Source organism: Anopheles stephensi, chromosome X (assembly GCF_013141755.1).
Source record: "Anopheles stephensi strain Indian chromosome X, UCI_ANSTEP_V1.0, whole genome shotgun sequence".
Classification (NCBI taxonomy): domain Eukaryota; kingdom Metazoa; phylum Arthropoda; class Insecta; order Diptera; family Culicidae; genus Anopheles; species Anopheles stephensi.
In genome coordinates, this window is record NC_050201.1 from 5,900,447 (window position 1) to 5,915,277 (window position 14,831).

Sequence of the window (14,831 nt, forward strand, 5' to 3'; positions counted from 1 at the left end):
GGGTAAGAAGCAATAAAGAGCGACACACACCATAGCACACCCAGGCACACTAACAGAGGGCAAACGATGTTCTCGTGGTTGGGGATGGGGGATTTTTTGCTTTTGGTAGAGTAATGATTTATTCGGTATAGTTTTGGATGGGTTTTGCCAGCATAATGATGATCTAGTGTGTCTCGGGAAACATGCTTTTTTAAACGCTGATCATGCGACACAGCATGCGAGATTCAAGTGCTTATACCCCTGGGTTTAAAATCCGGCTCAGTTCACCTCGAGCAAGCAATTGGCAGTTTTAGAATTTTTGTTTGTAGAAATTGGATCAATCAAGGCATTGGCCATTAGTAAAACACCTGAAAGTATGCAATTTTTCTCCTTCTGATAAATGACTCTTCTCGTCTCGTTTTTACCCTAAATCCATGTGGGTACACTTCTCTTTTTTTCTTATTCAAGACACGTGAGGAGTTGAGAAGATCATGGTGACATGGCCATATCTGGACGACAAGCTCTAGGCCTCAAGCCAAAATGTGTTGTTAGTCACTCCCATCAGGATGTCTAGCCCAATAAAGCGCTTAGCTAACTCTAGGTTCATTATGCTTCTCCTCACTTAGCAAGCTCTAAGATTTCAGTTCAGGACGCTTGCGAGGACTACTGGACGTATCAGTGTGCCAGAGTCTTCTAGCATCTCATGAGCTTGTGGAGATGGTATTCGGCACGACCTGACTCAGCTATATATTTTTATTTATTTTCGCTACTTACGTTGTTAGCTAAGCATAGTACCAAGAGGTAGCACAACTCGTTGATCGCTGACCGGTCAACTAATACCCTGCTTCCCGGGGTTTCACCTTATCGTGGTCAGAGCCTTCCGGCAAGGTAGGGACTTCGTCGCATTGACCCTCGATCCAATCCAATCCCGTTGGGTTAAATATCGATCCTTTACACTTGATCGATCGCCGTATGATTGCAAGAATCCTCTGGAAATTTAACAAAAAAAAATTAGCTATAAAGCAGAACGGCCAGCTGTAAAGCATATTAACAAATTCTCACCTATAATTCGAAACGTTCGTCCCTTAAAGCAGCATTGAGGTCTTTTAAGCAGACGGGCCCTCTAAACACTCCTGCTGAAGGCAGGGATTTTTTTGTTAATCCTTTTAGGGTGTTTTTAATTTAAATTTCTTTCCTGTGTTTTTTTTTCTTTGAAACTCAAAGCTTTGTTTTTTGGAGTATTCCGCTGACACCGCAGCGACCGCACGGATACTTGCTTGTATTTTCTCTTGTATCATGCTCGTAACCCGCTTGAAATCATTTGGTGGCGGGTTCACCTCACTTGCTTGCGGCTTTTACAATCATTTTCTTCTATTCTCTCTTACATCAGGCCCCCCCGCTAGGTGATTTCTGTTTCTATGTAGTAAACCTGAATGTTTCTTTTTGCTTGCTTCTGTTTGTTTGTTTGTTTTTGGAGTAGGATGCGTGTTGTGTGTTCGCTATGCGTTCAGTTTTTTAAGGGGTTGTGTTTGTTAAAGTACAATTCGTTTTTTTTGAGGGTGGTTAATACCAGGAGTAAGTGTGTGTTTCGATTACGCATTTGTTACCTGGGGGGGAGTATTAAAGGGGTTTTCCTTTTTTTTGCTTAAGATTTGCCCACTATCGTTACTCTTCGTTCTCTTTCCCAGCAGTTGTGGGCAGGCTATATAAAGCTGTATGTTTGTGTGTGTGTGTTCGATGCAGCAGCCAAAACATGTTCCGTCTCTAGACGGGTCTCTGCTAGACCACTACGCGCGCTCTAGTGTAGATGGCCGGGCTAGTGGTTTGAAACAGAAGCATTTATTTATATTAACGGAGCATTCGTTCTCGTGTTTGCTTCGCTTGTCTCGCGCACATTCTTGGAAGATTTTACCGAACCGATTTGATGCCCCTTTGGTTAGGAAAAGCTCTTCAGTTTGTTTCCCTCTGGAAGCACTCGTGGATACGTAGGTAGGAAACGTATGTCAACATGGAACAATATTAAAATGTGAACAAACCCCTGTTTGAACGGAGACATAGAGCTGTTAGAGGGTCACTTAGAAGAATGTTTCAAATGGATAGTGGAATATTGCAAGCTCGTTATTGCAATTTGCAATCATATAAGAGAATGTTGCAATCATTTTTGCTTTCTTGTGCGCAATTTTCTGTGTGAGTCTTTTATTCAATTCTGTTAAAGAGACATTTTGCTATAAAAATATGCAACCACACTCTTCGAATCTTTTCCTGCGAGCTATTGCAACAAAGAAGTAGTAATCTGTTACTGTTTCAAAATGTTATAAGATACAGTTTTAAAAGAGAAAACTGGAATGGTTGGAAGGCGATTATGAGTAAGAAAATTAAATTCTCCTGCTTTCAATCGATAAGCTTGACAGACGCCTTTTCCAAATATTCACCCCTAGCTGCCTGTACGATTCCCTTTTATGATTGCAAAGGCTTCAAATAAAGGCTTGCAATACAGCCACTTGCCATTCGAAATCATTCCCACCGTGTACGAGTTACCAGTTGTCAATTATATGGATGGAAACCCTCTCACCAAACACAATCCGCCTTATTGTATGCAAATCCGCATTACGTTTCAAATCAATACGACGCACCTGGTCTTTTTAAGCACTTTGCAATTTTTAACAGTAATTCGCGGTGCTGCTTTTCTTCAGGCAAACAAAATTAACAATTAATCTAGAAGACAATGCCTTCAACTCTTTACAAAATTAAATAAAATGATTACTTAAAATATTCTTATCTCGCTTCCCCTTTTTTAAACGAGCCGCCACCCGGCAGCGACAGAGAATTCGTTGGACACGTCGGCAGCCCACCCGAGCTGCTAGACTCTTCAGGGGTAGTAATACTGCTTCATGGTAATGAATATTGATCGCTTCTCTAGTGATCGTTAGCAGCGGCTGCAGTAGCAATTAGTAGGAGTAGTAGTAGTAGTAGTAGTAGTAGCTGTGGTTATTGAATCCTCCCTCACCTCGGGCGCTTTGCTTTTCCCCCCTCTTTTTTTTTATTTGGAGCGCCAGGATACAAATGTGGAGAAACCAGTTGGAACATAGTAAGAGTAATCGGGGAACAGGGTTTTTGCTTTCCTTCTAGAGTATATATACATGCAGAATTGACAGTGGGTAACCCAAGGTAGTATGTGGGGCCTGTATCGAGTAGTATGTCTAGTTGCCGGCCATGCTTGTATTATTGTTCCATTATGTTGGGTCTCTACTGCTGCGTTCGCTCTGGGTGGGAGGGTGGGGGTGGAGGGTTGTTTGTCCCTCCAGTGTTCCCACGTGGTGCGCACCTTGGCATTTATTTATATAATTGCTAATCGTTTTGTGCCTATCGTTCACTTGCCGTTTTTTGTTGCTCTCTTTATATACATACACACACACACGCGGACACAAACAAATTAATTGGAGCGCTTTTCAAACAGCACAATTCAACTAACTCCAACTCAACTAACCGCTCTGCGGTTTGTTTTTTTGACAACTTTGAGCGCATCCGCTTCAATTGACAGTTTGACAGTACGTCAATCGACGGTACGCTGGGCCTTTGAAGGGGGGGAATGGGGGAAAAAGGTCGAAGGAGTTGGTAGTGGATTTTGTTGACTGCTGTTTATGCGGTTGTGTGTGTGTGTGTGCGTTGGAGTAGAAATAGTTAAATACTGATTGCATAGTATAAGTAGTCTCATTTTAAGCGTTGTATTCTTGTGGCTTTCTTGTTGTTGGTTAGTACGTGTTGTGGGAAAAGTACGTAAGGCTTGTTTGTATTGAATCCCGGCCTCGCGTTTGTTAAGAAAGCATAAAAAAACAAACTAAAAATCGGAATCGGCTTGTGCTTTATTTGCTTGGCGAACGAACCCCTTCTAAACGGTTATGCAATCTGCACCACACAGACAGTGCAAGCGATAGTTGTAAGCACACACTCACAGAAAATCTTATTTCTTTATTCCAAACTCTTATTTTTTGGAAGAAAAAAAAAACTGTGCTCTTTCTTCTTCACGCTCGGCCTCGACCCCCCAAACATCTTCCTCTTTTTTCCGTTTTGCTCATAATTATTGTCCACTGCAAAAGAGGCATCATCCCCTTCACTCTTTCCGTTCGCGTTTGTTTTTTGTTTTAAGGTTTGGGGGTTTTCTTCTTTTACCTGCTTGAGTCATCGCCAAGTACTCCTCCTCGAAAAAGGCGTGAAAAACATTTTTCTCCTCCATCTTTATCGAGCTGTTTCCCCCTCTTTCTCTCTTTCTATTGCTCTCTGCGGCATCAGCTTCGATCTGTTAGTAGAACTCGGATAGGATGTTTGGTTTTCTTTTCCGCCAATCTTCATGCTAGTGTTCGCTATCGTTTTATATATATCCTTCCAATATCCAATCGAGACATGTGTGGATGTTTTGTAATGCTTAGTTTTGTTGTTTGCTATAACAGTACATTAATGATTGAGTTCCTAGTGAGTGTTAATTACTGGTGTGTATGTGCGTGTGTGTGTGTGTGCGGGTGCGCTTCTCTTCACATTCGCCATGGATTCGCTATGGATTATGGTTTTGGCATCCCCATCGCCGTAGACACGCTCATAAGAATTAATTTATTAGTTTACAATAACGGCTGCTTTCGAAGCAATTAGCAAGACCATGTGGGAATACCATGTGCGTTAGTTTTTTTTTTCATAACTTATGCGCGCACACACACACACATCAACGCACACCGCTGTATGTTTCGCCTCTGTGGAAGATACACTTACTAGCTGCTGTTTATGATGAGTCAAATTATGTTATTCTAATTTGTTTTCTTGTCGCGCTATTCAAGTAGGCATTTACTATACTCATATGCATTTTGTATGTGTGTATATATATAGTTATAAGTATATGCGTTTGTTTTGGTTGGTTGGTTTGTTGTATATATAGGCAATGGTTCAAATTTTGTCTTTTGCAAATCCGTTTGCCGAATTAATAAGTCCGCTTAATGCTCCGTTTGTCCCCCCGGCCCATGTTCGCCCTAGCTGTTTGGAAGTGTAGGTGAAGAGGAGCAGTAGTACAAACAAGTGGAATGATGGGAAGGGAGTAGTAGGATTACCTATACGTACGTACGTGTTTGGAGCGGAAGAAAAGCCCGGAGCCCATCACGACCGCCGGCACTTCAGTCTACCGCAACCATCATCCCGACGATGCCGGGACCCACCGTGACGACGGACTGCTGCTGTCGCTGGTGCTGATGGTGTGGTCGGGATGGTACGGTGGCTGCTAGTGTTGATGCACGTAACGGCGCACCCTGGTGCCACTATGGAAGCGAATGAAACACGCTCTCGATGTCGGGAAGCCCTCGTTCGCGGCCACGGGCCGATATCTCGGACGTCCATCGGTTCGCCTTGTAGTACATGTCTTTGTACATCGTTGGGCAGCTTTGCGTCTGCAATCATTTACCGAGAGGAAAGCAAGCCAAAAAAAAAACAGAAATGGAGAGAAAAGTGTGTGAGTGAGTGAGGGAAAAAACTTGTTCGGGATGTGAGTGATGGATAATCTGGCTAAGGATTAATCTCCACCGGGGGGGTTTTTTTTATGTTGTTGCTGCTGCTAGAAATCTAGAAAATGATTAAATGAGGGGGGGGAAAGGTGGGAGGGGAGGGAGACGAGTGTCTTCGCGCTCACCTTGCTTACGCCCGTGTTGGCAAAGTCGATGTTGGTCCGCACGGTACGGTGATGCAATGCCTGGAGCGGCCGAGCATTATTGCCCAGCGGTGCTTTGGGCGTTTGTTCCGAGCCCTGCATCAACTTTCGCAGCGCGTACAGCTGTAAGGTGTCGGGATATATGAGAGAGAGAGAGAGAGAGAATGAGTGTGAGAGTGAGCGAAGGCGAAAGGCAAAGGTATACAGTTGGTGAAATTATTATAAGCGTATTGATTGATTTCTATTTTTATGTCTGCACTTGTTTGGCCCTACACAGAATTGGTTGAGTAATAACAGCCGAATGTCAGCTCTCGACAATATACGTTGGTGAGCGCTTGAGAGTGTCAGTATGGGTCGTCAGGGACCTCTGTGCAAGAAGTAAGGAGGTTCTGGAATATCTGTGCAAAGTCCGTAATAAAACCGTAGAATAGATGATAAGACAACGAAGTTGTATAAACTGCTGCCGCTGTTGCTGTTGATGATGATGATGTTGATGATGATGATGTTGATGATGATGATGTTGATGATGATGATGATGATGATCGTGCCGTTATGGAACGTTTAGGAAGAGGATGCTAACACACTCACTTTGGAGTTGGTGAACATCTCCTCCACCCTTCTTGTTCCATCAAAATCTAACAGTTTCACAATCCATAGATTTGTTTTCTTGTGGATTGAAATCCGATAACTCTTCAGGGACACAGCCCAGAAGCAGCAGGGACACTGGCAAGCACAGTTGGTGAAATTATTATAAGCGTATTGATTGCTTTTTATTGGCTAATCCCCTCAATTTTAATATCTGCACTTGCTTGGCCCTTCACAGGATTGGTTGAGTAATAACAGCCGAATGTCAGCTCTCGGCAATATACTTTGGTGAGCGCTTGAGAGTGGGTCGTCAGGGACCTCTGTGCAAGAAGAAGGGAGGTTCTGGAATATCTGTGCAAAGTCCGTAATAAAACCGTAGAATAGATGATAAGACAACGAAGTTGTATAAACTGCTGCTGCTGTTGCTGTTGCTGTTGATGATGATGATGATGATGATGATGATGTTGATGATGATTGTGCCGTTATGGAACGTTAAGGAAGAGGATGCTAACACACTCACTTTGGAGTTGGTGAACATCTCCTCCACCCTTCTTGTTCCATCAAAATCTAACAGTTTCACAATCCATAGATTTGTTTTCTTGTGGGTTGAAATCCGATAACTCTTCAGGGACACAGCCCAGAAGCCGTTGCAGGAGGTTCGGGAATATCTGAATCAAATTCTGGTCTAGTCTTCTGAAGGACCCAACAACTCTTGCTGTTGATTGCGTTACTGTTGTTGTTCTTGTTGTCTCCACGCTTGTGGCTGCTTAGTCTTGGGGCGTGGGAACTCCTCAGAACCTTTGAGCGTGCTTTGTTTGCTGCATTCAGATTTCATATTGTATGATTGAAGTCCCTATCGAGAACAAGCCATAAGCTGTTTCGTTCGGATTTAAATAAGCTATCTTCTTAAGGACCCTGCCCTGAAGTTGGGTGGTTCGGGAATATCTGAACCACGTCCTGCTGCTAGTCTAATCTTCTAATAAGTTCTCGGGCCGTTAGGCCAGAGTTGAAACTGCCTCAAATCTCTTCACTCTTTTATTGTATTCGTTTGCGTTTAAACGCCGTTAGTAGATTTCACAGTCTGAGAGTTTGTGATGCTCTGATTCAAATCCGTCTTATAGTCTTCGTACTTCTCAATGTCTTTAAGCTGGTTAAAGTTTGATACAAACGTTGGAACGTTAAGATATCCCCATTCGTGCTGGGCACCTCAACGAAAGTCCACACCACGGTAGAGAAAGTATTTTGTGGGTGCGATACGCTTATACAAATTTCACTCACTGTACTCCCCGACAGTAAAGGCAACCTGTTTGGCGCCCTTTTGTTACCGGGAGCGCGCGCACATCACTTACCTCCTGCTTGGTGATGTAGATGGGCTTATTGAGGATAATCCAAACCGTGCTTTCCCAGCAGCCGGGATGTGTGGTCGAACCCTCGTACGTCATGTACTGTTCCGTGTTCGGCAGCAGCGAACGCAACGAGATATGCCGGATGGGCGTGGAAGATCCTGTGTTGCCGAGAAGCAGCAAAACCGTCCCGTGTGACCCCCAAGACAAAAGACGCCATATTATAGTAGCCGGAAGTAGCCGTTTTCGTTGGGGGGAGGGTTCGAATGGTTTGGTGGTATTAAAGCCTCCCACCGGCGCGCTTACCTTTGTACAGGACTTTATTGAAGGCGCTGGTAATTATCCGCAGCTCCGGATTAGGCGTATCGCCAATCTGCAGCATTAGCGAAATGCCGACGATGCCCTGGGCCTTGTGCTGTGCCTCGGACATGTTGTGGTACAGCTCCTTGTTGAAACCGTACAGCTGAATCTATGGACGGGGACGGACCAGGTGTGGTGTGTGTGTGTCCGTACCGAACCGTCGCCACACAATCAATTTCGCCGACGGCCGAGCATGATGAAGAGAGGAAGATAAGAAAAATGTAAAATGAAAACAGCTGCATCGGCAGAGTTTCGGAAGTTGGTTGTATATACACACACACACACACACGCATACGTGGTCTTTTGTGTGTTACGCCCGTTGGCAGAAACATAGAGCGAAACTGAGATGTTGGGGTTGGGGAGAAAAAAGCCGTGTACAATTTTTCGAAATCTTTAATCGCTGGAATATTGTTGGAAGTTACAGTTTCAGATAGCAAGAAATAGTTCAATGCTTTGGGTCTTCCGTTACAACCCTTTAGTTCGTACGCTCTCCCAGTCGCTTCACGCTTATTTTTTGGGTCTTTATGGCAAGAAACTTTTCTCCCTGTTTTTCCACTATTATTTTGTCGCCCCATGTGCCGAGTTCGCGCGCGCCCTTAATAACCCCCGTATCGCTCGGGCTTATCCTTCGTCTTCGTCCCTTTTATTTCGGAATCTTCTTTGTTCGTCTCGTAACTGACAGGCAGTCGCAAACCTTGCTACATTTGGCAACGTTGTCCTCTAACCTTTAAAGGGTGTCGTAACCCTTTTTATTTGCGTGTTGTCTGTTTGTCGACGTAATGACGCGGCATGTAGTCCGTACAGCAACTTCTTGAAAGACTGCTTTGCCCATTTCGGGCAACCTAACTGACCCGATCCCGGGTTATGCCTTCTGGATCGCCAACTTAACCCGATCGATGTTTCTATAGGGAATTGTATCAATCAGTGCCGTATCAACCTTCTTCCGAGAAGACCTATTTCGTCAGGATTGTAAGTTTCATAGCTGAGGTATGAATCTTCCTGATCGTCTGCCCTTTCTATAGGAAATTGTATCATACAGTGCCGTATCAACCTTCTTCCGAGAAGACCTATTTCGTCAGGATTGTATGTTTCATAGCTGAGGTATGAATGTTCCTGATCGTCTGCCCTTTCTATAGGAAATTGTATCATACAGTGCCGTATCAACCTTCTTCCGAGAAGACCTATTTCGTCAGGATTGTAAGTTTCATAGCTGAGGTATGAATCTTCCTGATCGTCTGCCCTTTCTATAGGGAATTGTATCATACAGTGCCGTATCAACCTTCTTCCGAGAAGAACTATTTCATCTGGATTGTAAGTTTCATAGCTGAGGTATGAATCTTCCTGATCGTCTGCCCTTTCTATAGGGAATTGTATCATACAGTGCCGTATCAACCTTCTTCCGAGAAGACCTATTTCGTCAGGATTGTAAGTTTCATAGCTGAGGTATGAATCTTCCTGATCGTCTGCCCTTTCTATAGGAAATTGTATCATACAGTGCCGTATCAACCTTCTTCCGAGAAGACCTATTTCGTCTGGATTGTAAGTTTCATAGCTGAGGTATGAATCTTCCTGATCGTCTGCCCTTTCTATAGGGAATTGTATCATACAGTGCCGTATCAACATTCTTCCGAGACGACCTATTTCATCTGGATTGTAAGTTTCATAGCTGAGGTATGAATCTTCCTGATCGTCTGCCCTTTCTATAGGGAATTGTATCATACAGTGCCGTATCAACCTTCTTCCGAGAAGAACTATTTCATCTGGATTGTAAGTTTCATAGCTGAGGTATGAATCTTCCTGATCGTCTGCCCTTTCTATAGGGAATTGTATCATACAGTGCCGTATCAACATTCTTCCGAGACGACCTATTTCATCTGGATTGTAAGTTTCATAGCTGAGGTATGAATCTTCCTGATCGTCTGCCCTTTCTATAGGGAATTGTATCATACAGTGCCGTATCAACCTTCTTCCGAGAAGAACTATTTCATCTGGATTGTAAGTTTCATAGCTGAGGTATGAATCTTCCTGATCGTCTGCCCTTTCTATAGGGAATTGTATCAATCAGTGCCGTATCAACCTTCTTCCGAGAAGAACTATTTCATCTGGATTGTAAGTTTCATAGCTGAGGTATGAATCTTCCTGATCGTCTGCCCTTTCTCTCTTGCTTTGGGCCTTGAATCCTTGGCCAGGTTAACGCTTGACTTGAAGTTGACTTCACCTCGCCTTGTGTCTTGTGATATTGTTTACTTGATTCACTCTAGGAAGGGATCACGAATGGTTGTTTCGATTTAGAGAGACAATAAGTCTTCCGAGTTAACATTCGTTTCAGGGGCAATAATGAGAGCCCACTTTCGATATCTGCTCGGTACCTGGTTCCTGGTGTACCCTCTCTACGTATCGTGGCAGTATGCATTAGCTTCGAGGATCGCTCTGCTATTACCCGAAATTGACTTGTAACGCTCAAAATTAGTGTTTTGGCTGATTCTCTTGCCTTGCCTACAGTATCTGTAGGAACTGTGCTACACTATTTACACTAGTTTGGTAGAAAATATTCACCCAAACGCCCTTCCGCTCCAATGTCGGAGACCTTCTCCCTGGTGGCTTGGATTTTATTCAGAGCCTTCTCAACTCTCCTTCTCAAACTTCTCATCAGTCGGCTGTAAGGTTGGAAGGAGAGATTGCATAAGTGTGGGGAGGTCTTGAGCGGAAAAAAATCAACGTTAGCGAACGATAAAAAGCCACCGATAAGCGGGAAGTCATAATCGTTAAAACTGTTTCAGCCCCCAATCCCACCCCCCCCTTGCTTTCTCCACCACATACTCTTAGCTTCCCCATCTTTTTTATCGCCAACACACGGAAGTTGAAAATGGGCAAAATGGCGGTTTGAACGGTTCCGCGTGAACGTGTCCGAACGACATACCAAACCTTTCTGTGGGGGAAGGGTGGGGTAGGTTACCGTTGTTATTGCGGGGGGAAAATGGCCGTTTTAGAAAAGAAAAAAATCCCGTTCGCTGCAACATTTGTAGGGTTCTTCGGCTCTAAAAAATTCTTTTTCGAATATCCCGAACAACGCTAACTGCTGATTGATTATCTGATGGTCTCCATTGGCCGTCTGAGTTTTTTTTTATTTGCTGCGTCTCACCCCAGAGCCTGATATAACCATTCCAACTTCCTGTTGCCCACCTTTTTCTGCACCCCATTGCGACCCCCGGTTTACTCATCACTTCTTCCGCCATTTTGTAATCACTATCGACATCAGAGTGGATGACTAGCTTTGCGCTAAATTACACACTATTAACACAAGACCTCAGACGTCGAGCTGGTCTAGAGGCCTCTCACTATGCTTGTCCTTTTCTGGCAACCGAGTACCGAGAGTCAGACGTCATCGTGGCTGTTGTTTTTTTTTTTTTGCGCGACTTCCGGTCATTCTGGTCGTCGTAAAAAGAGCCTCATTTTTGAACGATTTCTGTCCCGACGGCTTATTTAAATCAGAAAAAAACTTAAAAACGGAGACCTACACCACCTCATTGCCTTTGTTAACAAGCGCTCCTTTCTCTCTCTCTCTCTCTTTAGAGCATGGGAAATTTTAAACGGTTTTTTCCTCCTGTTCTGGAGTTGTTGTTCGATTTTTCTTAACCACCGGGTCGGGAAGCGATGCGAGAATCGTAAAGCGAGCGTTCGCGAATGGTTTTATGCAAAGGCAGCTGCTGTGCTGCTGTGTACGGGAAGAGGCATTTTTATGGCAGCCAGGTAGCTCCTAAGTAAGACCTTTTGGTTGCTTGGCTGGATGGTCACATGGATGACATGGCGCAAGGCGTCGCTTCTGTAATAGACCATTTTGTGCGAGACATTCGGGTGTGTTGGGGAGTTAATAGTTGGCAGACATATGGTGTGTGGGGTAACAATTTGAGCTCTCACACTTAGGCAGGTCCCGCCATCCCGCCGGTATTATGGGGGTGAGCAAATGGAAGCATCAGCCCGATGTGTTGTGCCACGTGTGTGTGTGAAAGTAAAATAAAAACAGCTAGAGCAAAAACAAATATCACGATATGTGAATAACGTGTGTGTGTGAGAGAGAGAGCGGGTTGTTAGATGCAACACGCGACACTCACTATCCTCGGCTTCACACACATACACCGGAAGTGGCAACCGGAAACGTGCGAACGTGAAACTTATTTACATAACGAGTTTACGAGGGCCCTGCCCGGAACCCAGACAAGATCAAATTGGGTGAGATTGGACTCCCCTAGAAGCGGTGGTGTTCTCCCTCTTCTGTTTTTGAAAAGAGGGTAGAGGACGGTTTGCGGGGTGGAAAACGAGCAGAAGGAAAACCTTTCCTACCGGTTACGTGTTCATACTAGGTAAGCTAGGTGGGGGGGGGGGGGGAAGGAAGACAAGAAATCTCTGGCTTTTAAAGTTGGTGCTTAAATTCTATTTGTTTCTGCTGCTTTGCAGTCGTGTACTTGTAAATGTGTGTGTGTGTGTGCACGTGAGGTTTTTTTTTGTTTCATCCTCGTCGCGAAAAATGTGTGCCACGAGCGTAAAACTGCATCCATGTGCTGCTAACACACACACTTCAACCTTACGAACGCCATTCCGGAGGGCATGTCCTCGGGCAACGCGAACGTCTACAAAGGGCCGTAGATGACACAGGCAGATAATGAAGCTGAAGGGACGGTACGGGGGATGTAGGGCGAGGAGGCGGACACACATGCAGGGTACATACACCTTCAAGATGAAAAGGGAGCTCGTGCGTTACGAGAGATGTGCATGTTCGGTAGAGTTTCTTGGAGCTCTTCCCGTTGCGATCTCGAAGTCACTTTCGTCCTCCTGATGGAGAATGCTGGGAGCATTGCTAATTATGAGAAAAGGGCCGTTTGTTGTGCAGCAGTTCTTCTATCACTCCGGAAGACCCGATGAGTGAAAGTCTTCAAGGTAGTTGAAAGAATTGCGGTGAGGCTCGTTCGAGAGCCTTGTACATTTACGATAACATTATTCCCCTATATGCGAGCGTTTATTGTAGGCACCTGGGTAGATCCACATGTCAGCAATTAAATGCACTCTGACCAATGAGCTCCACTGATGAGCTCAATCCGTACCGGATCATCCTGTTTAATTCAGCGCCGTTCTAATCGTCAACTCGTCGGCTACTCACATCAAATTCTGGTTGATGATGTGTGGCACCTGAGACCTGCCGATCTCTTGCCAGATTCTTAGGTCTCAGATTTTGTATGAAGCCGTAGTCGTGTACGTCACGCGTTCTTCGTGATTTTATCATTGCAAGTAGCGATGTTCTAAGTGGAGACATCCTCCGTTACTTTGGGCGTTTAAAAGTGTTACTTTGACACTCGGTAGCCAGATGATTCATTCTGAAGTCTAAAGTCGAGACTTCTTCCGCTTATATTGGCGCGTACTGAGTGGCGTTCCAAGATAGCTTCACGTACAGCACACTGTTGTACATCTCCATGCACTTCAAAGTGGGTAAAAAAGTGGCCTCAATTCGCCCCTTGGGCCAACAATTCCGCCGATGGTTGTTTCCTGCTACCACGGCTAAATCTCCTACACTGATCGGCCGCACTGGTGGCGAACCACGACAACTACCGTTTCATGTTGTACCGTGGATGAACCTTTCGTGATACTTCCGAATTATGAGATCGGTTTCGTAATCTCGTCGAGAAAGGATGATCGCCCCATTCTCAGTATCCCGCGTGGTTTTCCAAGGTCTTCGAAGGTCGAATTCTTTAGAGATCGATGTGTTTATTCGGCTTTAAAAAATTAGTCCAATTTCTAACTGACTTAGGACTTTTCTTCCGGTGCTGGCACATCCCCTGCCCAAGCACTAACGTTCCAAATTATCTGCCCCAATTAACGTTTAAAAATTTCAATTAAAAAAGGGTTTTTTTTCGGGCATTTGCTAAGGCTAAGTAGCGATGTTCTAAGTTGAGACATTTACCGCTACTTTTAGTAGCGAAGTTCTGAGTCGAGACATTTTTCGCTACTTTATTCAACCCCAGGTTTAGGATCGATTGGATTGATGGTACCATATCCTCCATGCGCGCACAAATTTTGTAGCTGACTTCACACCTTAGAAAGATATGGAGAAGCAGACGTTACACAACAAGGTTATGAAGTATATTCCTTACAATGTAGCTGTTCGATAGCGTCTCATTATGCGCGCGCGCGCTACCCGGGGGAACGCGGTCCGGCTCCGGATGGGATTCGATACCCCACATTACACTCTCTTATGAGAGCGCCGTATATGTAAACGACCGTTGCGCCGCTACAGTCTCGGCTACCGGACCGCGTCAGAAGGTTCGATGTTAAAGTGCCAAGTTAAATGCGGAACCGCCAGGTGGTAGCAGCAGCAAACCGGTTTCTCGGTTCGCTATTACTTGCCAAGTGATTTAAACTTATAATACTTTTTAAAACTCCTAATATTAATGGCATCATATTACAGACGTCGTGTTTTATCACCTTAAATCACCTTAAGACACAGCACCTGCAAACCGTTTGACCACTTACCTCACCGGGAAAACTGTACCCGTGGATGTGATGCTCCGAGCCCTGATTGTTGTCCGTACCGTAGTGGAAGTAGATTTCCTCAAACTGGTACCGGTAGGCGAGCGGACCGCTGGAAATATTTACATGCTGTTTGGTGTCCTTCTCCACCCGGAAGACCAACGATTGGCCGGTGTTGTGCAACGTGCCCGATATCTAGAAGTGAGAGAACAGGGTTCTTGTGGTGATTAAGTGCAACAAAAAAGGGAAAAAGGAAAAACAAACGATGATAAACTAAATCTCTGCGGGAAAATCGTGGGAACCATAATCGGTTTATACCGTCGATTGTGAAGCGAGAGAGAGAGAGAGGTCTACCGCCGGGT

General features: G+C 44.7%; 1 protein-coding gene across 12 annotated transcripts in view; it reads right to left on the reverse strand.

Annotated features, from left to right (window-relative positions):
- Positions 1-1,204: 1,204 nt before the first annotated feature.
- LOC118516267 (carbonic anhydrase-related protein 10) overlaps positions 1,205-14,831 on the reverse strand; it is a 57,469-nt gene continuing 43,842 nt past the window's right edge. For all 12 annotated transcript variants that reach the window (XM_036062121.1, XM_036062123.1, XM_036062116.1 and 9 more), the window contains exons 5-9: positions 14,473-14,664; positions 7,897-8,059; positions 7,597-7,751; positions 5,645-5,785; positions 1,205-5,405 (exon numbers count right to left, since the gene is read on the reverse strand). In XM_036062121.1, coding sequence (XP_035918014.1) covers positions 5,277-5,405; positions 5,645-5,785; positions 7,597-7,751; positions 7,897-8,059; positions 14,473-14,664 — 780 coding nt within the window. In that variant the 3' untranslated portion in view covers positions 1,205-5,276. The remainder of the gene's footprint in view (positions 5,406-5,644; positions 5,786-7,596; positions 7,752-7,896; positions 8,060-14,472; positions 14,665-14,831) is intronic.